At 38.6% G+C, this 26,427-nt stretch overlaps 1 protein-coding gene across 1 annotated transcript in view; it reads left to right on the top strand.

The window, feature by feature from the left end:
* DKK2 (dickkopf WNT signaling pathway inhibitor 2) overlaps nucleotides 1-25,965 on the top strand; it is a 98,709-nt gene extending 72,744 nt beyond the window's left edge. The window contains exons 2-4 of the mRNA XM_036920940.2: nucleotides 21,225-21,375; nucleotides 22,596-22,751; nucleotides 25,167-25,965. Coding sequence (XP_036776835.1) covers nucleotides 21,225-21,375; nucleotides 22,596-22,751; nucleotides 25,167-25,417 — 558 coding nt within the window. The 3' untranslated portion in view covers nucleotides 25,418-25,965. The remainder of the gene's footprint in view (nucleotides 1-21,224; nucleotides 21,376-22,595; nucleotides 22,752-25,166) is intronic.
* Nucleotides 25,966-26,427: the final 462 nt, after the last annotated feature.

Here is a 26,427-nt window from a genome sequence, read left to right as displayed (position 1 = left end):
TAAAATCTAGCACACTATGTCTTGTTCATTATTACTTCATTTATGAATAAAAAACTTTCCATTGAGAAGACATGCAAAGTTGCTTCATTGCACGATTTCCTAAGGCTCTCCAATTGAAGCAAAGCAGTGTTATTAATTATGAACTTGTGAGGTCATATTCCACAGTGGGGAAACTCCTCCGCATTGTCTGAAAATGTTTCCATTCCAGTCTCTATAGACACAGCCTTCCAGTTAACACTAATGGTGGTTTCTGTATACCATGAACATCCAAAGACCTGCTTTTCTATGTCACATAAAAATGGACATTTCTCTATTCTGATTTAGGCTGCCATTTGAAATAATGGAGTGGTATATTAAAGAATGCATTGTCTCTTGATTAAAATGCAATGACAACAGTAATTTCTTCCTCTCTTATTTTCCTATGATAAAAATAAACTTTTAGGTAGTCCAAATGGAAAAAGTATAAAGAACTGATGATAATATTATAACAGGCAAAAAATGAATCAACAAACAAAAATTCAAAACTTAAAAATTCTTATGCATAGTCCTAGGCCTTTTAGAATATAGCTTACCTTCTAAACCTTCTGCCTTTGACATTTCAGCTGGCATGGCGGTGACTTTGGCTGTATATGGGAGAGGAGACAATTTTCTCCACTGCAGGTTTTTTTTTTTTTTAGGGTTTTTGTATAAATCAATAAAAATAACACTTTTCCAGTATTTTCCATGTACTTTAAATCATGTGTTAACTCATTTGACCATTCAAGTGATGTAGTGAACAGAACAGTAGTTATGATTATACTCATTGAGTGTTTGTGGAAACTGTGGCTCGGCTGATAATTTTCAAGAGATGATACTCATACCCAACCCATAACGTGGATTTTCCTCATCATACTACACAGTAGGACTTTTGCACCACAAGAAAATGAAATGTCAAGAGCTTAAGGATAAATTGACTAGAATCATAAAGTATACAAGCAAAAAATATTCGATTTCATTAGCCAAAAGTGACAGGGTTGTGCTACGTTATCATAAGTTTCATGTCCTATGATTCTGTGGTTCTGGAATGACAGAAAGAGACTGAGAGTATCCTCTTTCTGCAGGGAATGTTCTGAATCTCTCACTGATCCCTTTATTTTGTTATGTTGTAACTTAAAAGTAGAATTTCTCTATTATGTGAGGGGCTGAGCTTCTCAGGGAAGGGAAAGAAGGACGGAAGTCTCCAAGATTTCCTTTTTCATCAGCTGAGGGAGTTCACTCATCCATGAAAATTTCATTTTGATGATCTCCCAAGTGCTAATGTTTAAAGTCTTCTTTGCTTCCCATTTTTCTTTATTAAACAGTTGTCACTTTGTTTTCTTTATGTACAGCAGAACCACTGCAAAGGTCTAAACAGAGTTTACACCAGAAAGGTGTTCTAGCCACCTCTTTAAATTTGTGCTGCAAATGCGTTTTTGTCTGTTCTATTTCCATAGAGAAGTGAAGCTCAGTCCCCCTCTGGCGTAGTGAACACCGTGATGGGGATGGCCTGCCCTCAGTGCTGGTTGTCCTGGTAACAACATCTCCAATCTTACACTAACATCTGGTGTTCTTAAGCTTAACAGCTGGTTGTCTACAGAAAAATTTGAACAAGGAGTTGAAATACAAATGGGAATACCACAAAAGAAAAGTGGTTACCTAGGAGGAATACCAAGAAATAACTAAGCTAACACAGGAAATTAGATGCAACTTGCAAAAGAAAAATATATTGGAGATTTTTAAAAAATGGATAAAAGATACTGGTGTCCTGAAAAAAGTAAAATAAAATGAAGATTGTGAGCTTAAGTTTTGTATTATAAAATAAGCAAATTGGTCAACATGCTGAGAGGAAAGATCAAGATTAAATTTTGGAGGATTTAGACTAACAGAAAGAGACTGTTTTTTTGGACTCTACAAATTCTGACAGAAGGGGGCGACAATAGTTATCAGTCCAGTTAAATTTCTTGAGAAATCATGGTATGATGTTTAAAGATTAGAAAATGCTCAGGCCTTCTCCTAGAAGAGGCTGACCAAGAACTTTTAACTTCTTATTTCTATTCATGGGTATATTAACATTATTTGGAGGATCTGAAGCTACTTTTATTTTTGAGAAGTTTATTTTTACTTCATAGACTCACTGAGTACATAACTGACATTGAAGTAGTGCTCATTTTAAATCGCAACCTTAATACAAATAAAGAATTTTGGCATCATTATTACTCTTCATTTTGAAGAGCACAGCATCTGATAATTTTAAAAAGTTGTTAACAGAAAGTCATAGTGATAGTTCTTCACTTACTTCTCTTAAATTGAGAAGTCCATTAAATACTCAACTGCTATAGCTAAAAAAATTCCTGTTATATAGACTCCCAAAAGAGGCGATAACAGAATATCTGAACTAGAAATAGATCCTTCCCTGTAAGGAAAGTGATCAAACCTAAGCATAGGATTTCTTGTTTCTAATATACTCACAAAAAAGTTCTGTCTTTATATATATGAAAGAAAGTTAAATCACTGGACTAATAAGAGTGCAAGACCTATTCTGAGTAGATTTAATGGGCAGAACCAGAAAAACTGGATAGGAATGGAAAGGGAATTAGACTCTTACTTCATATAGGGAAGAGCAGTTTAGGAATTCATTTCCAAAATGAAATAGATAGCCCCTCGAGGTTATAATTTCCTTACTGGAGCCAAGGCGGGATGGCTACTTGTCAAAGATGCTGAATAGAAGATTCATGTTGAGTTAAATAATTGCTAAGCTCACATCCAATTTTAAGACTTAGTTTTCTTGTTTCTTAGTCAACTCCATACTAAAAATGCAATTTTCTCCAAACCTGCATTTTTGTTTAATGGCATTTAGAAAAAAATAAGCAAATAATTGGCTGTGTTATTTTCCATTTAATGCAAATGTTTTCCCAAATGGGAGACATGCCAATTATTTTTTTCTTAAAAGCCATGTTTTGGACTCATAGAAGAAAACATAGGTAAAAATTTCTTGAATGTAAACATGAGCAACTTTTTCCTGAACACATCTCTTCAGGCAAGGGAAACAAAAGCAAAAATGAACAAATGGGACTACATTAATTTAAAAAGCTTCTTTACAGCAAAGGACACCGTCAGTAGAACAAAAAGGCATCCTACAGTATGGGAGAATATATTCATAAATGACATATCCAATAAGGGGATAACATCCAAAATACATAAAGAGCTCACACGCCTCAACACCCAAAAAGCAAATAACCTGATTAAGAAATGAGTGGAGGATCTGAACAGACACTTCTCCAAAGAAGAAATTCAGATGGCCAATGGGCACATGAAAGGATGCTCCACATAGCTAATCATCAGGGAAATGCAAATTAAAACCACAATGACATACCACCTCACACGAGTTAGGATAGCCAACATCCAAAAGACAAGCAACAACAAATGCTGGTGAGGATGTGGAGAAAGAGGAACCCTCCTACACTGTTGGTGGGAATGTAAATTAGTTCAACCATTGTGGAAAGCAATATGGAGGTTCTTAAAAAAACTAAAAATAGAAATACCACTTGATCTGGGAATTCCACTCTCAGGAATTTACCCTAAGAATGCAGGAGCCCAGTTTCAAAAAGACATCTGTACCCCTATGTTTATCGCAGCACTATTTACAATAGCCAAGAAATGGAAGCAACCTAAGTGTCCATCAGTAGATGAATGGATAAAGAAGATGTGGTACATATACACAATGGAATATTACTCAGCCATAAGAAGAAAACAAATCCTACCATTTGCAACAACATGGATGGTGCTAGAGGGTATTATGCTCAGTGAAATAAGCCAGGCAGAGAAAGACAAGTACCAAATTATTTCACTCATTTGTGGAGTATAAGAACAAAGCAAAACTGAAGGAACAAAACAGCAGCGGACTCACAGACTCCAAGAAGGGATGGCGGTTACCAAAGGGAAAGGGTTAGGGAGGGTGGGTGGGAAGGGAGGGAGGAGGGGATTGAGGGGCATTATAATTAGCACTCACAATATAGGTAGGTCACAGAGAAAGCAGTACAGCATGGAGAAGACAAGTAATTACTCTATAGCATCTTACTATGCTGATGGACAGTGACTGCAATGGGGTGGGGAGGGGAAATTGATAATATGGGTGAATGTTGAAAGCACAATGTTGTTCATGTGAAACCTTCATAAGATTGCATGGCAATGATACCTTAATAAAAAAAAAAGCCATGTTTTAGAGAAAAATTTAAAACACTAAAAATGTAAAAGAATAATTAAGCCCCTGACTTCTACCACCCAGAATTAAAAGCTTTTAATGTTTTTCATATTTAATTTAAAAATAAAATGTTATATTTTAACATGTTTAACTTGATCATTAAGAACACTCTGACCACTGCTACCCTTTCCTCCCTCTACAGTCTCATCCCATACTCTCTTAATCACAAGGTTTTGTTTGTCTTTTTTCAAACATTTTGAACCATTCCGAGTGTTCAACTTTTTGGAAGATGTTTAGAGAGATAGGAAAGTCATGAGGAAAAGATGGCTTTGATGGAAACTTAATGACTGTGGATGTGAATATGCAACATTTAGGATGCCAGAAGAGACCCAGAAGACATTAGGCAGTGAATGAAAAATATCTGGAGTTGCAAGGGACAAGTTTTAGTCATTACTTATAATGCCATCTGTACAAGATAGTCAAAGGTACAGAAGTAGATAGAAATTTCTGAAGTGAAATATTCTACAGAAAAAATTTAAAAAATTATCTGAGACCAGAGCTGTTTAGAATTACCACGTTAAAAAGGTGAGAGAATGAAGAGGACCCATTTAAGACAATGTAAGGAACCAGGATGATGTGTGCTAGAATCTTCAGAGAATAGAAAATGCAGAGAGTACAGAGTGATACTATGAAGGATAAACCTTTGAACTGAGCTCTTAGAAGGTAAAGGATGATGGGGAGCGATGAGTTTCCTGCACTTTGGCAGAATCAGATTTCAGGTTAAATGGTGAATTAAGGAATAAGTTGTCGGCCGGAAAGAGACTACATATGTCAACCACTCTTTCAAAAAATTTACCAGTGAAAAAGGTGATGAACATAGTTAGAGATTTTGTTTTTAATATGAGAATTTGCAAGGGCAAGAAAATTTGCTAGTAGATGGGGAGAAATAAAAACGACCCTATTTCTTTCTAATGAAACTCTCACTAGTCAAACTCAGGAAAACAATTTTTCAGGTAGTGGGACAAACTTTTATAAAAGAAGGAAAAACAGTTGGAGGAGAAAGGGTCTATGGAGCCTGAAAGAGAGAGAAGTAGACAGGAAAAGTACCACTTTAATGCGAGATGTGCAAAAGTATGTATTTATAAGATACATCCATCCATTCATCATTTATTAAGCATCTATTAAATGCCAGACACAGTTCTAGATGTTGGAGATATAGCCATAAACAAAACAAAATAAAGAATCTGTCACAGTGCTTATACTTCAGGGAGGGGAAAGATAATAAGCAATGGACAAAATATATAGCATGTCAGATAGTGAGAAATACTACAAGCAGGGAAAAATAAAGTGGTAAAGGAGGAAAGGGGCATTAGACTGGGGTGTCAGGGAGACCTCAATAATAAGGTGACATTGAGCAAAGATTTAAGGAGGAGAGGATGTGGTCCACATGGTTGTCTGAGGACCAGCTGTACAGGCAGAGCGGAGCTAGCGTTGGGCTTGTAGTTTAAGGGTGCCTGGTGAGTAGGAGTAAGAGCAAGGAGACCAGGGCCGCTGGAGCAGCGTAAACCAATGCACGGGGAGAAGAGAGACGCACAGGGTCAGCTCATCTTAAACAGAAGGGGCTTAGGCTTTTGGGCTCAGTGATATGCAAAGTCCAGTGGGCAGCTCTTAGTTAACTGACAGGATCCAGCTTCCATTTCAACAGGACGCTAGGGCTGCTGTGTTGAGATAAAATAATGTAGAATTCTGAAATGGGGAAGCAAAGATGGAAGGCTTGGAGGGGAGTGGAGTGAAGCAGATGGTGTGAAGAGGTTGAATTCTAAAAACACTTTGAAGATAGAGATGAGTGGATTCGCTGATGGATTTGAAGTTAGGAAGACAGGAATCCAGGATGGTTCTAAGGTTTTTGGCCTGACAGCTGCCTTTATAGACTTGCCATTTACTGAGATGGAGAAGACTGCTGTGAGAAGGAAATAGAATAACATTTGCAATTTTTTTGAAGATCTCCGAAGAATCATCTCTACCTATATGGATTTTCACAAAACCTTTATATCTGCTGGGACCCTTCTGACATTCCAGTTTGAATTGAATTGTTAAAATTCGCAATTCAGGACATGTTTTATACTGTGCAAGGAGCCTCACACTCAATCTATTGCTTGTAAAGCCCTTAACACAGAACATAGCACATAGTAAACACTCAATAAATATTAGCTATTATTAGAATTTCTGTAATGCCAGGGTGTGTTAACAATGATGCTACTTTATATTTATCAAATGTTCTGCTTAGATATCTACTTTGTTTTATTAGATGGAAAAAAGCAACAAAAGGAGGTAATACCATATTATTTCTGTAATGCAAAAGAAAAGCAGATTAATGACAAATAGTCCCTGGAAACTTGGTAAATTTTTTCTTAGTTGCAACAGATAGCTTGTTAAAGACAAACACCAAAGCAAAACTTTTTTTTAGGGGATCTCCTTCCTTCTACAGATGAAAAACCAGAAACCCACAGATGTTAAGTGGTATGTGCAAAGTTTACATGCTAATTGATGCAGACTTGGGACTTGAACCCAGAATTCAGTCTCCCAGACTTCAGCTGCTTGGATCACAATAAGTTATCTCTTTTGTTTGGGTCCAGAAACCCTTTGTACAAAGATTCTATGTGTTTTCAAGCAACTGCTTTTGTGTTCATCAGAGCCATCAACATTCCTCTCCACACACACCGGTTGTTTGTGCCTTTATTAGATGTTTGAGCATAAAATAAGTAGAAGTCATAACAGTGTGACCAGAGCCATCATCTTTTTACCCAAAGTAAAAAAGAGTCAATATAGCCACCCACACAGAGCAGAGATCTAGAAATGTTTGAATAATTCAAGTCACCTGGTACACTCGGCTCCGCAGGTGTTTGTAACAACACACCCTTTAATGGTAAATGGTTTCCTGGTGTTTCATTTAGTCCCAGTGACACTGCAAAAAGAAGGAAATTTGACATCAAAGGAAGAAGGAAGATTAAAGGACCCCAGTACTTTAAAAACAAGACATTGTCAGCTCTACTGTTTACTCTCCTGCAATGTGCTTCCTTACCCAACCTCAAGCCAGTGGCTAGCAGAGAGTGCACAGATCTGGTAGGCAGATGTTGGGATATATGTTGTCTATATTACAAATTGTCATCTATACACATGTACACACATTGGGTGAGGGGGGAAGAAAGTGGTTTGGGGTTGATACTAAAACACTGGCACCAACTCACACAGAGATCCATGAGAGGAGGGAATGCCCTCATCAATGCTGAGACCTCCCAGTGCAGTTAGACCAGGACACTGGCTTGATACCTGACGTGGGTGAGGATTTAACCTGTGTATAAGGCCCTGCCCACTGTGTCAGTCATGTAGGTGCTTCACAGCCATACATTCAGAAGTGCCTCAAGTAAAAGAAACCCTCTTACATTTGATTGTCATAAATGAATTCATTCAGCACTAATGACTATTCCATGCTAGGCAGTGTCAGACCCATGATAAGGTAGTTTGAATAGTGCAAACTTACACATTTAGTCGTTTCCTTAGACGTGCTGGAAGAGATAATAAAGGGACTGATCCTCAACCCAGAGTTTACTTCTAATTTACATGGTAGTTTTTAAGTTGACTGAGTGCTTTCACCTGCACATAGTCATTTTGATTTTGATACAGCTAATACCCCAATACCTGTGAGGTGGAGAAAGCAAACACCTCTTATAAGTTTACTTTGTTTAACTATAAAACACCACTGAGTTAGCAAAACTTACAATTAGAAAAGAGAACAGGCAACGCAGTATGGGACAGTGGTTCTCAAAGTGTGGTCTCCCGACGGGCAACGTCAGTATGGCTTGGAAACTTACTGGGATGCAAACTAAGGCTCCATTGCAGACGTGAATGAATTAGAAGCTTTGAGGCTAGAGGCCTGCGAGCTGGTTTCACATGTCATTGGGATGATGATGATGCAGACCAGAGTCTGGTCTGGGAAAGAATGTAGAGTTAGAAAAGCTGGGCTTTGCCCCTTACACCGACACGCACTCACTGCAGGTCACCTAGCATCACCGGGTGGCTTCCTCAGTCAGGAAGCTGAAGCTCAGGACCTCCCCAAACTGCTTAGTGGGTGTGGCACCACTGGGGGCATATTCTGGAAGGATTGAATTGCTTTGTAGCTAGGGGGAGGTAGTGGTTGCACTACCTGGTGAATGTACTCAATGTTACTCAATTATTCACTTTGAAATGGTTAATTTTATGTGCGAATTTCACATCAATAAATTTTTTTTTAAATGCCTCCCCAACTCACCTTCCCAATCAGATGAGAGAATGTGCACAAAGGCTCTTTGTCAGCCAGAAGGTGCTGTACAGATGTGAGTTTATGGGAAGGCTGTTCAGAGAGTAGCTATCCTTAGTTACTTTTATTTTTCCTGCAAAACAGAGAGACCTGTCATCTCAATTAGTGAGACATTTAGCAAATGTTGCCAAACAACATGACATTTTAAAGAAAACATTTTATCTTCACAGTACCTTTCAAGCAGCTGTCACGGGGTGAATCTGGAGTGGGTGGAGGGGAACCCCAACTGCAGCTGATGTGGTTAATGTCAAGAGTTACAGTCCTACACCTCCAGGTCATACATATACTCCACTTATTCCAAAGCCAGTGACAAAACAAGAAATTGAGACTCGATGTACTTAGAAAATTTTCACTCAGTCTGACTTCAGTTCTCTTTCACCGTGTTTGGTAAGGTAAGGGGGCTCCTGTGTACTCCCAGGAAGGCTGGGCTGAATGTAAGTGTATTGCCACTGCTTGGCATGTGACTATTCATGAAAGCAATGGTTGGTTTCAGCCCTGTAAATTGAGTCTCTGGAAAGCAATAAGCATGTCTTATGCATATTTACCACCACTAAGATGCCTACATTAGTAGCACTTCAGTAAATCATCAATGGGTGGCAATGGCTGGGATGGGTATTTCCCTGTAGGCTTGTGGGCTAAATTTCACTCTAGAGCTTTGAGGATCAGAAGCTACAGCATAAATACAGAAATCCAGTGGCAACTTCCATGTAGTAGATTGTGAATAAACCAGTTTGTAGAAGCTCAGAACTTAACTCACAGCATCAGATGTCTTGTCAGCCTTCTCAGAGATTTGCCTTCCAGCCTCTCCAAGGCAGGGATGGACACAGGTAAAGAAAGAGAGTTTTGTTTCCACGTTGTCAGAGTGCTACCTGTGCTCTATCTATGTGTAAAACTAAATGATTTCACATTATGTCTGGAGATGGCTGCTCCTGGAAGATAAGTTTTAGAGTGCTGCCTATGCTGCAGGAATTCTTTAGTTTTTTTTTTAAAGAAAATTTTAAACATGCACAAAAGTAGAAAGAATCATATGAGTGAACCCCCATGTGTGCACCCCATAGCTTCAACAATTTTTAACTCATGGCTAATCTTGCTTCATCCACATGCACCAACACATCCCCATTTTTTGCTGATCATTTTAAAATAGATGCTACCCACCATATTATTTAATCCTCAAATATTTCAGGAGCTTTTTTTTAAGAGAAAAGAACTTTAAAAAGATAATTGCAATACTGTTATTAAAACTAAGAGTTAAAAATTATCACAAACTATCCAGTAAGTTGAGTTCTTGAATGCTTATAACTTTTGCAGTTATTAAAGAAAAGTGATTACAATGAAAATTTTTGATTTGTGCTAAAGACCAGCAGTTGGTCTTTATTCATCTGTAAAGTGACACGTCGATAAAGTGTCTCTGCAAATTGTGAGATCATTTTGTCAAAAGCACACGTGCAGAATATCTGCAGTTTCCAGGAGCCTGGAAATCATGAACTATGTGTTCAAGGTCTCATGAAAATATGTGTAGTTTGTAGAGAAGCTCTAGCAACTGTGGCATCTGTTAGCAGGAGGAGTCGTTTGGCTGGTGAGGTGCTGAATTTGAGGATCCTCACTGAGCTGAGGTTATGTGGAGAGTTACTAAACTCTGGTGAAAAATGTTAAAGGCTCAGCCTCACCACACCCAGGTTACGCACCCAAATTCCCAGACAATTTTTGTATTATTTTCGGCAAGTCTGTCCTCAATGAAAACCATGTTGCTGTGTCACTGGAAACACATTTTGCTTTGATTGGGTATTGGTTGGAGACTCAGCCATAAACCGGCCAGACAGTGAACATGGGTGTGTATTATGACCTCATCTCTGTACATCCAAACATGTTTATCTAACAGCAGAAAGATCCCCCCTGCAGGCATTACCAGAACAGAACATGGATGTTAAGTTCTCCCTAGAGCTCTCCAAACATAGGTTAGCAGTTGTGACACAGAGAGTTAATTTGTCAATACTTAAGAAGTTCACTACCTGAAAGATAAATAGCTCTATGTGCAGTTGCTGTTGAATATTAATATTAATTATCATTGCATAATCAGTAACTTGGTGATTACTTGTTTAACTGATTCATTCTGTGAAACTGTGTTTTAAAGATCTGTGATGTCTGTTTGGAAGCTTCCCAGAGAGCAGTTTTGGGCCTTTTAGCAATGTTATTTATTAATGTCTCTATATAAGAAAGGCATTCTAATGTTTCTTGGAATCATTATTTGTAAGTTGTAGTCAGCTTTCAATGTACCATTTATAAAGATATGGCTCCACTTCTCGTTACTATGGGATGAGCAGTCTTCTTTCAAGAGTTCATTCTCAGCTTTTCCAAACCCTTCTGTTTAAAACCCCAGGCAGCATTTGATCAGGGTGTATTAGGCAGTGCTGGGCTCAAGCAGGGAGATGAAAAACAGCACATGACCAGATCCTCATGCTTTTGATCTGCCCTCGGAAAAGAGCCTGGCTAGTGCTGGGTTTTGTAATAAAAATCACTTCGTCCAATGTTAATGTGTAAACGACTTGACTTGTTTGTGTGAATAGAGTTCTGGTGATCTCATTTAAATCCAGGAAATGTTACAGTCAGACCGTAATCCATCCTGATACCTGCTGTGCCCAGGTGTGGCTGTATCTTTCTCCTTCCTATAGAATAAGGGAATCCAATCACTCTAGTCTCTAGACTGTGCAGCTAAGCTGCACAGGAATCTTGTAGAAACTTAACCTTTTCAAATGTACAGTGACATCCCTGCCTGGACTCAAAACATGCAGCAAACAGGTGACTTTGGAAGTTTCACCTAGAAAGTAGAGTTATTTCTTACCTCGTTGCCTGGGCAACAGGCTCATATCATCTTTCTACAAATATCAAATATGAACCTAGCTTAGGCTGAATAAAGTCCCTTGCAAATTTCTCTAAATTCTTAAACAGGGGAGATGGCCTGAAAAATGTAAAGGTGTCTCTAAAATCCTGATGTGTGGCATGATGACAGGAATTGGATAGGTGTGGACAAGAATCATATACACGATTTGAAATTAATTTGATTCAAAACCTAAAAGCACCTTCCACATTTTTTGGGGGAAAAATTGCCAATAAGACTGAAATCATTTCATATGGCTGGTGAGACCCTTGTTTAACAATTTATTTAGGGTTCTAAACAAGTTAGGTATCAAATAAAAGTTTTGGTGTGGCATTCTACAAGGCAAGCATTTGGAAAAATTGCTTTTGCTGTTATGTACTGGATGCTATACAGCTGTGACTACAGTGTATCAAGAAACTGAATCCCCTTCATATTCCATCTCCAAGAAGTTTAAAGGATGCCATTGTGAGTTATTCACCTTTTCTGCTTCCTGTAATAATACCTCAGAAGTGATGGAGGTTAACTAGGAGCACTATCAAATCTGATCCATCAGTAAGAAAGATACTGAGAGACGAAGGCAGAGCAAAGTTGGGAAGAAGTTTTTAAGGTAGAGTGTGGCCAGGGCCATCTGATCCTCAGAAGTACCCAGTGTTACCGCTGCCATCCACCAGGGAGTTAAAGGATTCCCTGAGGACAGTTAGGAAAGACGTGAAGAACTGAGTCCTTGCTGCCAGTAGCTGCAATATTTCAGTGGCAGAGATCACTGGTACCACTTAAGAATGAAAGAGTGTTCTTCTTACTTCTGATAATTTATATGTGAAAAGTGTCACCAGCTATAGGAATGAAATGTAAAGGAGCAGATGACAGCACTTGAAAATGTGAATCTGAGGCTCACCGTGAAACACAGCCAAGATGCTGCCTGGAAAATCACTCACCAACCGACCTCCTTTCTTCTTCAGCACATAGGCTATCCCAAGCTATATAGTTGCAGGTTATACATGGTTTATGGAGCACTTAGCCAGTACAGAAAACATCAGTGATAGCGGGGTGCAGATTAAGTGGGACATTCAAATCAGCGGTGATAAGAAGCCAGCCCAGAAGGTTTACCCAAAATGAAGTTACTTGATACAGCTCTAAAAGATTAGTTGGAATTATTCTGCTGATAAATGAATGGAGGAAAGGTATTTTTGGCAGAAGAAAAATTGTTTGCAAATGCATAGTCATGAGGGAGTGTGGCTGGCTGACAGATGTGCAAGGAGCCCCATATAGCTGGGATGCATAAGCAAGTGCGGGGGAGGTAGATAAGTTCATATACCGTGCTAAGAACATTAATGTTTTCTGATCATCTTTTTGTAACATGGCTGCCTTCTTTGGTTAAAACAGAAACAAACAGGACAGGCTTCAGACAGTATTCCCTACATAGGCCTAGAAGCACTTTACTGTTGGATGTGAATGGAAAAAAATTCTGAAAAAAGTAGTATAAGATTACAGGTTGATCCTGGCAAAGCTGTACAAGAACTCTATTAACCCCTTGGCTAATGAATATTGTTGGATTGATTTGTCTGGGCTTCCTATTAACCAAAATAGTCCTTAAATTGTGTTAAGGCAGGACATACCTATCCCAATCCCTAGCTTTCTTAGCTGCACTCCACTGTTTCCCACACTCCATCCCCCATCTCACACTCTAAAGTCCCGTATTTGCTGCAGTCTGCTGGAATGTGAGGCCAGACACAGAGGGATTAAAAAGAGCCCAATGCTGGTACCTCTGGGGATCCATACTAATAAACAAGGTCCAACAAAAAAGCAGCAGAAACACACAGAGGAGCATACTTTTTGCACAGGCTGGAAAGGCCAATGGGATGGAGGGGGCGTGTCTTATGCCTGCAGATGTGGTTTCATTTTCTTTTTTTTTCAACTCATAACAAATCATCTGACCTCGGTTGCACCATTGAGAATGTGCCGGTTGCTAAAGTAGATGTACTGGGATGTGGGTGGTGTGGGGGACCAGCGTCTTCAATGTATTTTCTTTGGGATTACCAGCACATTCAGTATGTCATCACAAGATATACTACATTTCTGAGGAGGAGATTTGAACACTAAAGTCACACAAACCAAAGGATCTGTCATCTGGCTCATACTTTTCTCCCTTCCCAATTCTCTAGCAAAGCACTTAAATGGAATTTTTTGGTAAAAGTAGATTATAAACCAATGAGTGATGCCTTTCTCTGCACCATGTTGTTTGCTAGACATAAATTCCTTTATCCTTACATGTTACCTCTCCTTCATTCTCCCGCACAATAAGAATTTAAATTGGTTCATGGGAGCAGGAGATTAAGAAGTAACACCATGTGTGTATTGAGATATAGATTAGTTTTTGGAACAGTATTTTATTTTAATAAATGACATGTGGTTATATAATTGCTGTTATCAGACACTAAAAATAAAAAAAACTCTCCAAGCTGGGGCTTTTCAACCTAATTGTCTTGTAAGTGTCTGAAATAAATTATTAGCTTTGCCTATTGTAATTTCATCTGTCAGGAAGTCAGGGAACCACTCCACCCAGATGCTTTAACACTATCATTCTGTTAGAGACTCTGAGACTGGTTCGAACTCTTTCAAACATAGTTTGTCCTGCTCTTTGGAACCAAGAAATAACAATATAAGTGTACTTAGAGCGCTCCTTATATGAATTTCCATGTGAGATCTGCCTTATCAAATGAACATTCCAAATAAATAAAAATGAAACGTGGACATGGAGCACAGACTCTTCCCTGTTTTACAGGTTATATAAATATCAGCTTGAGCTACCTGGAGAAAGAATCAAGCTGGGAAATACAAAAGAATAAGGATGGTAAAATAACTGACTACATGACATAACTTCAACTTCTTTCTTTTAGTAACAGACAAGCTGGCTTATTGAAAGCTCAGGAGTTATAAAATCCCTCCTCCTGCTGCGCATATAACTTGCATCTTACTCCCTCCAGATCTCAGTAGTATATAATAGGGTCATGATTCTAGTCCCGGATTCTTCACAGACTTACTGTTTATTTCCTCCAAGTGGCAAAGGCAGAAATAGATGAGTAGCTTGGCAGAGTTCTGTGTTAGAACCATGAACCACCTCTTTGAACTTTTTTACTCAAGAGGTGTCTTAGTGGATTCAGTCATTGTGCCAGTTGCTACTGAGCGAACCTCTTGCTTCAGCCCTCTGGGCCATCCCTCTGGGAAATCAATCCCTTTGGGCCACGCTTCTCCAGTCACTGCTTCACCTCCCAGCACACCCAGAGGACAAAACACCTCCTGCCTTCTGGTTTATGACTCTAAGTTTGAATGGTAATGTTTATTATTTCAAGTAATATTTATACAAGACAAAGTAGTTCTAAAAGAGAAATTAAGTCTTTTGCACTGCAAATGAATATTCTGCTGTGTTTTTATCCATCTTTCCAATCATGAAAGAGCAATCTTTTCAATTTTATCAGCTTCTATCAACTGTTTCCTCAAAATCAGAATAGAAGGTGCTGAGTGGTCAATTAATTATTAGTCTAGCCTAATTCCTAGAGGAAATGAAAGAGATTTAAATGAGATTAGAGAAGCATAAAGTTTGCATGTTCTACACTAAGTGAAATCAGTCAAGACAATAAATATTAGCTCAATTAAATAATTGTTGAAACAATGGATTGTGTGTGTATATACATATATATAAAACTTGAATGCTGAATTGGTACCCTGATTCTGCTAACAAGGTGACATTTATGAAACAAAAGAGAAAATTTCTAATCAAGAAACTTCACTCTGGATTCTTGATATTCTGGCAAGAAGGCCAGCTCTAGGAAACCCAAGTTCTTTCAGGCCTTCCTAATATGAAAACCATGAGGCATACATTAATGAGGAATAAAAAATTTCACTTTGAATACCATAATATTAGTTCTTTTAAAAATTGTCTTAATTTTAATAGACAATACATGCACTTAGTACAAATTATAAATGTTTGATAAGGTTTACATGGAACAAAGATTTCCTCTTTTCTCTGTTCTAAACAACCCTGTCTACCTTCTCGTGGGTAAATTCTATTACACAGTTCTTGGGTATACTTCCCCAGATAATGTAAGATAGCATATATGCACACACACACACACATCACAGGATTCTCATAACCTCATTTCTAAACTCATGACATTGTAAGTGAAAATGACTCAAACTCACATAACATTTAAAACCAACAAATGTTTACATTTCGGCACAAAACTATTTGCCAACATTGACCTGTTCGTTTTATAATCACTAAGAAGATCTTCTATAAACAGCAATTTGAAAATATGTGACATTCTCAGATATACCCAGACATTGCTATTTGAATTTTAAATGTGATTTTTCATTGGCAAGGGAAATTTGATGATATATAAAGAGGAGAAAATAATAAAAACACACGTCATCTGTTTATCATACTTGATATGTGGGGGAAGAGTACTTGTTCTGTAAAGCCCTGAAGGATACAAGAGACAAGAAAACTGCTAAGGTATGCATTGCCAAGACACAGGTGTACTCCACATGAGGGTATGAAACAGCCCAGCCACAATGAGTGTGTTGACAGCTCTGGGTCTATACTGAGCTTCTCCCGAAGTGCACTGGTGTGTTTGTTGTATGTTACTTTGTTTTCTCATTTAGTTTTCGAAATTCTCAAGCCCACCCCTAAAGCTCAGTGGCTAATTAGGAGTGAAGATGAACCTGCCTGGAAACAGTTGTTGTCAGTGACTCTCTTGGACTCACGCTAATGTCAGGGAATCTGTCTCCCAATTAGATCTGTATCTCAGGGAGATAATACTGAGTCCATATCTCATACAGACCAAACATTATCTGTATGATGTATACACAAGAGGCATCCCTGATCTTTGCAACAATCCTCTAAAACAGTGTTTCCCTATCTTATCTTATCATGTATGATCACCAGGAAAAGATTTATTGAAAATACAGATTCCTGGACAGGATCCCATCCTATAGAATTAGGTCTCTAAGATAGAGTCCGTGAATAAGTAGTTTTCAAAGAAAACCCCAGAGATTTGAAAGATTAGGCAAGTAGGGAAACACTGATGAAGGTAGGAATTATACCTACTTTATCAAGGAGGAAACAGATTCAGTTAGTAAGTAATTTGGAACAGCTAATTAATTGTGGAGGTTATAATTGCAGTATAACTCCAAACTTCTTATCATGTTACCTTTCTGAAGGTCATGAGGTCAGGCACATTTGTAAGACTATGATGAAAATTTTATATTACAGACTTTCAATCCCGGATTTGGAAGAAAAATTGAAATTGTTTGGTTCCTTCCTCCGTTTTGCTTAGGATAATTATATGCAACCAATTTCAGAGTTATAAAGGGCTTTATAATTGCATATGGAGTATAAGGGTTCCAACCATGGCTGCAGAAGCACTCCTGAGACTGCTTTCTGACCATGCAATAGAAGCATTTTGTCCTAAATATTCCAAATGAAGGGGAAATGGGTCAAAACAGACAAAAATAAAAATCCAGGTAAACTATATGGTTTAGATTTCTCTAACTACTGAGACCATATGGGAAGGGTTAGTTCTCCCCATTTACCCCACAATCAATAACAGTAATGTACATGTTAGAGCTGAGAATGTGGTCTATGTTCAAAGTAGAGAATTCCCTGGAATCTCTTTTCTGCTTAATGACACACAGAAAACAGGGTGGAGCAACTGAAGCCAAGGCCCTTTATTTCATAGAATTATTGGTTCTAACATTTGAGTGAGGCTTTCTGGATACACTAAGAAAGTTAATGGACCATTGGCAGAAATCCTTCATTCCTGATTTATAATCCAGGCAGTTTTAGCAGAAATTCTTTTAGCTCTGAACTTTTATATCAAAAATCAAATGTGTAGCAACCTTAGCCTTCAAATGAGTATGTGTAAAAAGGTACTCGAATGTTTTCCTTGTGTGCACAGCATGAATTGTTTTAAGGGAATCAATTTCCAAATCCTCATCTGCCATGGTTCTTTTCCTTAAAATTGTCTGGGTATATTCCTGTGTTCACAATAAGTCTTCTGCCATTTTATAGGGAAAAAAGGCAAGACCGTCATTCCAAATCTTGATATACTGCATTAGCCAGAGGTACAAAAACTTTATTTGGATGACAAACTAAAGTAGAATTTGGAATATTGGTTTTAACAAAGATATTTTAATGGTTGATCAGAGCATACTGAACACATAAAAGCATTTTCTTTCCTTGTTTTATCTTTACTTTAAAAGTGAAGCTTGGCCCCAGTTGGAATGTTCTGGGTACAGAACATCCATAATTATTATGATGACTTGTATATTTTTAAATTTAACTGAATCTTTTCTAAGAGTATCTAATTTTTTCAAGAAAAAGTATCTATCAATAAATATGTTGTGATTTATTTTAAGATCAGTATGCCAATTGATCAATAGATAGGGAACAGCTATTTTATTTTTTGAATCATGTCAAATTACTGTGGACTTCATCTTATAAAATGTTTAACATTACATATCACATTAATAAAGCAAACAAACTTATGCTGAAAAATTTTGCATATTACATAGAGAGGGTATGTGTTTCAAAATCATTTTAGGAATGTCACTGACAAAACATTTGAAGATCACTGAACTAGTTGTGTCTGAATCAAAGTTGGTGGTCAATAAATAAATGCTGAATAAATAATTATTGAATATTGAATGAATGAATACCCGAGCAGCTGCCTAATGAATCTATGGCAAACATCCAGAACATCATGAAATATCTGAACTTTTCCCCTCAAATTTAATATAGCTCAATCCTCCTGGCCTTATGTTCAGGAATCCTCAAAGATGCATCTAATACACCCTAATCCCCTGGAGGTAATTGTGGACAAAGGAAAAGATCAGATTACACAGCGTTTGGCATGCAGTACACTAGGGCACATTAGCCAGATTGAGTTATATGTCCCCGTACCTCCTGAGTTGCAGTTTTTGGGTTTGATTTTGAAACGACCACCTTAAAGGGTAGCATGCCTTGTGTGTTCATTGAAATATAGATCTATCATATGGAATGTCATGATGAGGGAAATCAGTCATCTCCCTGAGGAGCTAAGCAAAACCAGTCTGTTCTGGTTTCCCAAATATAATTGCCAGCCTTCTGCTGTGCGCTGTGAGACCCCAGACGTTACCATCCCTGGCCCTTGCCTTCTACTTGCCTCTGAACACTCTCCCCAAATGTTTTTCATTCCCACAGCTGGGTCTTCCCCCTCCAGGCTTTTTTTTTCTGCTTTTCCAGCTGATGACGGTTTTCTGGCTCCAGAAAACTTCCTAGATTGTTACAAACAGTGCTTGCGGGGACAAAGGATTGTCCCGATTTAAACAACAAAACTAGGACAATCTTGCAAGAGTCCAGATGGGTGGCCATCCCACATGAACACTTTGTGACGTTTCTGTCTTCTTTCCTCCCCAATCATTAAACATGTACAATGTCATTATTTTGAAAACTCAGAAGTAAAACAAAGGGTTTAATTGTGACCAAAGGTCTGTTCACTAGCCAGTCTCCAGAGATCACCTGAAACACTTTCTCATTTCATCCCCCTTAGGGATCTGATTACCTCATCCTAGTCAAATAAAAGACTACTGTCCATATTACTTTTTGTAATATCATCTGTATCAAATATTTTCCATTTCCCATCAACTGAGATTGGGAAGATGATGATCTGGCTTCCACAATTTTCTACATAAATGAACTGCTACATTTAACAAACAACTTGCTTTCTACGATATAGACTATTTTCTAGGGATCTAGTCAAGTATTATTCTGTACTCAGACTCCCTTGAAGATCTGTTGTTTGAGTTGTAAATTGTACCCGATGTTTTAGGTGGCGTGTGTTTATTTCCATTGAAAGAACATGCCCTATTTTTACGGAAGGAAAAAATATTGTAAGACATCAAATGTTTCTTGCAAAACAATTTGATGAAATAAATGTAAATGAATCAGAAACATGTGAATTGTATTTCTAAGATTAATTGGGTTTAAGTACGAAGGGAGTAAAGTGCTTGGGGGGAAGAGTGTGGCAAGGCTGGAAGTGACATTTGTTTTCATCAGTCTTGGATTCTTGAAAAATGGCCTAATACTCTGAATTCGACCTCATTCAGTTTCTCTCTAAAGCTTAATGATGGAGTTCCAGAGTGGGACAATAATATGCAAATTTGTTATATAGCTCTTACTGGCTCCAATTATAATGTAGTCCCCAAACACTGGCACTGTGCAATCCTTCAAAAGCGCTTTCAGTTTGAAGGTATTGGCTTTTCTATTTTTTATTTTCTTTTGAGGGTAAACAGTAAGTTATAATGATGCTCAAGTACATTTTTTCCTCATAGAACAACGTGTAAAGATTTCAGACTCACGTGACAATTTCACATTTGTTTCTAACTGAAGATGATCAGGTCTAAATGGAAATCACCTGAGAATGAGTTATGCACACATAGTAGAAGGGTAAGGGAGAAAAGGTGATGGAAGAAACAGAGAGAGAAAGGGAATGAGAGGAGGAGAGAAGGGGGAAAAGGGATGTGCACCGCAGTCTCACTTCAGGCATCAGACCTCCGTTCCCAAGAAAGCACTCAAATCACACTAATTATTTGAGGGTCGCAAACATTTCATCCTACAGCTTCAGGTTCAAATCATTTGTGCTTGCTTAGAAACAACTACATAGCTTCTTTTTTTTAATATTTTTCAATTTTAAAACTTACATTACTTTGAAAATTGGGAAAAAAAATTAACTGAGAAAAGGACTTTCAAATAAGTCTCCTGTAAACATGCCTCAAAATATAAGTTTGATACATAGTGTGGTGTTTCAGTTTCTCAACAATCAGTCTCTGAAAAATGGGACATTTGAAGTGCTCCGAGGACTTCCAAGAGGCAAGGGGGGCCTAAGTGGAGAATGTATTTTTGTTTTTTTATGTGAACCTGCTTAAGTAACCTTCTGAACATACAACTTGGTAGAGAAATGCAGAAACAGAAGTCCTTTCTGTATAAGTTGATGGAGCAGTAGCCCTTAGGGCTATTTTTGTGTGTAAGGAGCCTGCTTTTCAGTTTCCTAAGAACATGGTGATGTAACAGCAGCTCAGCATCTCTGACCACTCAGGCCTTATGGCTGCTCATCACCAGGTCTGGAATGAGGATGCTGTGCTCCTTGACTTCTTTGTGCCGAACAGTTCATTGCCTCACACTGTTCTGGAAATGGTTCTCCTCCTTGATCTTCTCAGGCAGGAACTGTGAAGAGTCACTCTTAAAATATTTGTTTCAGAATTGGGCAGGAGATGTGTTTTAGCATCTAGCACAGCCCTTAGTTGTTTTATTTTACCTTCCCCTCATCCTAGTTTAGCAGATGAAAAATGATGTGGCCAGACTGATGGTTTCATCTACACCTTAAATCAGTGGCAGTATTAAAAGTTACAATCGTTTCTGAGCCCCCAAAATCGCTCTTAAGGGCTCTCCTCATCAACACAAAGTCTCAATTCCAAATCCAGTGTCATGCCAATGAAAATCTATGAATGGTGTCCACTCTCTCTTTGCCACTATCAACAATCAGGGTTTATCAGGTTCCCAGTTAAGTAGGTCACTGTGCAGGGTCTGGGCTCAGAACCCTGTTACAGTGGTACAGGTCCCTCAAGGAAGGCATACTGTGGGTTATTTTCCATCATGATTCGCGGCGGTAACTTTTCACGGGCATTACAGGATCTAACCCACTTTGCCTTTGGTGCTTTGCTCCACTTCCCAACAGGCCTACCCCTGCAGCAGCGATAAGGAATGTGAGATGGGGAGGTACTGCCACAGTCCCCACCAGGGAGCATCGGCCTGCATGGCGTGTCGCAGGAAAAAGAAGCGCTGCCACAGAGATGGCATGTGTTGTCCTGGCACCCGCTGCAGTAACGGTAAAGATCTAGCTCAGTGTTGCTGGGCTCATTCTTTTCATGTAGGAGACCTGTCTAGAAGGTAGGCTAAATTCTCCTTGTCAGCCCTTGAAAACGTAAGCAGGCTTTGAACACTGACAAGGATTGGATCATGGTTCAGATTCATGTAGGATTACCCGGATTATGTCCCAAATCAGTATTTCTGGGCTCTGGTCACCTTCCCTATTTTATAACCCATGGCGATCTAACAGTGCCATGTTGATGTGTCAGATAGAAATAGCTAGATGTTCTTCCATCAAACACAGAAGTATGTACATGTGAAAGGACTGAAGCAACAACCTGCTGTGATTTAGCAGCCCAGCTGTGAGACCCTCTTGCAGAGTCACACCCGTTTCTTGCCTTGATTCTCATGTTCACGGTGTTTTTTAAAAGTCCTTCCCGTGGCACAGTCAGATGGTGATGGAGTGACTGGTGCCTCCAAAAGGAGACACAGGAGTCTATTCCCAGCCTTTCCATAAGCCTAGCTTCCCCCAATCTCCATGAATTTGTAGGCAGACAGTCTAGCATTATAATGAAATAAAGAATCTAGACAACACATAGTGAAACCATTAAATAATCACAGAAGGTAGTCAGAAACATACACTTTGTCATACAAAACAACATAAGTAGGCTCACATTATCTTTATACTTCTTTCTGACCTCTGGGCATAGTCCTCCTGGGAGTTCCTTGGACAGAAGGTGAAGAAAAGACCTCATACATTAGAGATGTTTACAGTTTTGTAACCAGGATTGCACTGTTGACTGAACAAAGGAAGCTAGATCCTGAAGATGGATGGCTGGTCAGACAATTTTAAAGTACTAATAACTAATATTAATTTAATGCTTTACTATGTCACTTTTCTAAGCACTTCACATTTATTCACAGTAACAGTGAAATGAATTCTGTTTTTATTACTTTTTTTGCCCAAGGTCACTTGATCTTGAGAGAGACAAGATTCCAATCAAGGAAGCCTGGCTCAGGGCCAAACTAGCCAATACTCCATCTCAGTAAATATGTAAATAAATGAATATGGATGAACGAATAGATGGGTGATGATGATAGATAAATAGATATATAGATATAGATAGATAGATAGATAAGTAGATAGGTGATAGATGGCTTTGTACCTCCCATCAGAATACATGGATAAGGAACACACTTTACAGAACTGGATGTCTAACTGCTTACCAACCATCTCCAGGCATCTGCATCCCGGTCACTGAAAGCATCTTAACCCCTCACATCCCAGCTCTGGATGGCACTCGGCACCGAGATCGAAACCACGGTCATTATTCAAACCATGACTTGGGATGGCAGAACCTGGGAAGGCCACACACGAAGATGTCACATATAAAAGGTAGGGGAGCTGCAGGTCTGGGTTTACCTTTGCTTGTTCTGTAAAGAAGTAGAATCATCCTTTTGATTTTAGAAAAAAATACAAGGAAGTTATTTTAATGGCAGCATTTTAACTGAATTTATTCATTCTTAATTATGTGGATGCTAGACATTTCCTAAAGACATCAAATTGTTAGAAAATATATATTATGTGAATTGCAGCCCTCTGGTCAACACACCATCTTCTAAACAGTCCTGCAGTTTTTACATGGAATTTAGAAGAAATCTCCTTACAAGCATGTCTGTCACATATCGAACAGTAAAGCAGTCTGAAAAATAAATAAATAAATGGGAATACATTTGCTGCCATATAACTAATTAAATCACTAAGCTTTGAGTCTTTTTCTTGCCTTTCTATGTTCAGAAATTTTATTTCACTAAACTAGATATGCTACTATTCATAAGCCAATTTACCAAAAGTAATTGGTTTCTAGTGGATTATGTATGGCCCTTCAATCCCTTTCGAAGCCTAATCACTAATAGTAAAACTTCAAAGTATGAAATTGTTGGACCTAATTATGAACAATACAATTTGGAAAGCATGAAACCCCTCCAGTTTTAAAGGGGACTTTTCACAAGTGCATTCTGAAGAGTACGACTCTTTCAAGATGTTCTGTGAATTAAAGTACCCTGTGTTCAAGAGCTGTGTAATAATGCCTCTCTCTCCACTTTTGGAACTTTATAATAAACATTGGTACCTTGAAGGCTCTGAGAAGTTCAGCAACGAGGAAAATCAGTTGACTCTTTTAAACACTGTATTCCCAGTCTTGACCACAAAACCATTTTCCCACATTTCCATGTTCTCCAGAGCTAGGATCCTGTAGAATAGCTGACCTACTAGTCTGACCTAGAATATGAATGGTCACAGGGCTAGTGCTAAAGAGATTGACAATTCCTCTTCAGTTATCCTTTGTCTACACTCCTGAAGGCCTAAGTCTCTGACCGTATCTCCTTTTCCATTCCACCAAATTTACATGCATTTGTTATTACATGAGTATCCCTCTTTATTCCAATACTTATGTCACAGTATGGTTTCAAACTTACTAATTATTTTTATATAATTATGTGTGTAATTTTTTATGGCAACTAGGAGGAACTCACATCACTGAGTAGTGCATGTGTCCATATCACACAGTGGGCCAGTTATGTCTGGAGTGACAGCCAACCCTCCAGACCAGGCTTGGCACACTAAGGCCTCTGGGCTTGATCTGTCCTTCTCCCTGTTTATATAAATACTGTTTTATTGAGTCACAGGCTATCCCAGTCATAGGCATTATCTGTGGTGGCTTTGGCAATACAGCAGCAGAATTGAGGAGTTGTGACACCGATCATATGGCCTGAACGACTGAAATATTTATAATCTGGCATGTTACAGAGAAATTTGCTGACCTTTTCTTTATACAGGTTACACATCAACCCAACTATGATGTGTGGATGCTCTTTGTTGACTTAATCTTTTTTTCTAAATTAAATATCCAGATGTGCTTGTTTTCTGTGATGCGCTCCTGCCTGACCCTGGGGCTGTCTGCCCTCTCTCTGCTCCACTCTGTGTCAGCCCCTTACAGACCGAGTTTCCCAGACTCCTGTCAGGTGGCTTTGGCCACGTGGCTTTGGCTGTGGTGGGAGACAGAGAGGCAGAGAAAGAAAACAGCAGGCCTATTCTCCAGGCTTCTGGTAGTGTTCTGGCAAAGCTGGATCTCCCTGGGGCTTCAGCTCCTGCCAGGCGAGCCTGGTGGGATTCCAGGCCCAACCAGGGATTCCCGTCCCTAGAATCTGACATCACCGCTCCTCTGGGTCCGCCAACCTAAATGCGGTACAGGCTTCCTGCGTTGTTGCTTTACCATCCTGTGGTGCTTCTTAGCCCTGCCACTACCTGTGGGTCCAGTTCTCTGCATTAAATATCCTCTGTTCTGAATACCCAGAGTTTCTGTTTTTCCAGCTAGACTCTAGCTGGTACATGGTCTTAGGAGTCCCTGAGAATTCCAGACTTCTCCTTCATTCAGAGTTTGTTTACACCTTCCAAGAAGATATTGAGTTAATTAATTTGAAAGTATTTATCTTTATTTATTTTTCATTCATCTATTAAGAAACATAACAAAGAAATACCTGAAAGCAGACGATGCCAAAATAAAGAGAAGATGAAGCACAGTTCCAGCCATTTGTTAAGCTTCATGTTCAGACAGCAAATAATGGACATAGGTCCTAATGGATTTATGAGATTAGATGGGGAGCCAATTTATATGAATCCAAGACTTTTCATTACAAATGCTAATGTCATGGAAGATAGTATAAACAAAAATATTTTATGTGCTTCTGATTGTAAAGGAGTTTTTTTCTAGAGTGTTATGGTAATAACTTCTGGCCAACATCTCTGCAGGGCATGAAGGAGACCCCTGCCTGCGATCATCAGACTGCATTGAAGGGTTTTGTTGTGCTCGTCACTTCTGGACCAAAATCTGCAAGCCAGTGCTCCATCAGGGGGAAGTCTGCACCAAACAGCGCAGGAAGGGCTCTCATGGGCTGGAAATATTCCAGCGGTGTGACTGCGCAAAGGGCCTGTCTTGTAAAGTATGGAAAGATGCCACCTATTCCTCCAAAGCCAGACTCCACGTGTGTCAGAAAATATGATCACCTCTGTGGAAAAGATCACCAACAGACTGTGAATCTGTGTATTTAATGCATTATAGCATGGTGGAAAATGGGGTTTGGGTCTCAGCAGAATGGCTAAAATAAGGAATGTGATAAAAATATAGGTCACAGAAAGAGAAAAAGAAAAAGAGAACTGGGAGGATTAGAAAGGATGACAAATGTAGTACAATCAGTGTGTTTCCATTATGCAACTTGTTTATGTAAATAATGTACACACTTGTGAAAATGCTGTTACCAAAAAAAAAAGCACACAGTGACAATTATTGATGAATACCATGTCACATTCCTAGGGTTTAGGTGCTGCCAGAGGCTCAGTTTCTTTCCGATTGGTGATTGCCTATAAAAATTTGTAATCATAGTTATAGTCTAACAAAATACTCCCCATATACCATGGTGTACAACAGGCTCCAAAACATGAAAAGAGTTGTTAAATAGGAAATGAAAGCATGGAGTAATAGTTAATTTGCAACACAGAAGCACCTTTCAGTTTGAAACACTACTTGTACTGCTCAATTGAAGGCCATTTTTTTGAAGACAAAAAAAAAAAAATTTTAAAGCAGTGCATATATTCCACATAATTTCAAAATAATTGCCGGTCTTTTATCAAGGCCTTTACAAAAACCATACTTGTTTTCCTCAAACTACTTGTTACATTTTTCAAAAATTTAATTTCACTTATAATTAGTAAGAACAGTATAATAAGGAAACAGTCTATTCAGATTCTAAAAGAATGAAATTGCAACTGTCCTGATTGTATGTGATTCCTGACCTGAATATATTTTATTTTCTAAAGATTATCCTTTAATTGCAAATATCACAGGGCAGAATTCTCATAAACTGCAAAAAATTTTAAGACCTCCAAAATATGTGGGAAACAATGCTAACAAGTCATGGTTTTTGAAGGCTTTGGCATTCCCTATATTTGATAGAATTAGACTGATAAATACATTTATTCTTTACATGCTCTGCAGAATACTAGGGTAAGCTGA

The sequence above is a fragment of the Manis pentadactyla genome, chromosome 5 (assembly GCF_030020395.1).
Source record: "Manis pentadactyla isolate mManPen7 chromosome 5, mManPen7.hap1, whole genome shotgun sequence".
Lineage (NCBI taxonomy): Eukaryota > Metazoa > Chordata > Mammalia > Pholidota > Manidae > Manis > Manis pentadactyla.
This window is presented reverse-complemented; position numbering and strand designations above follow the sequence as displayed.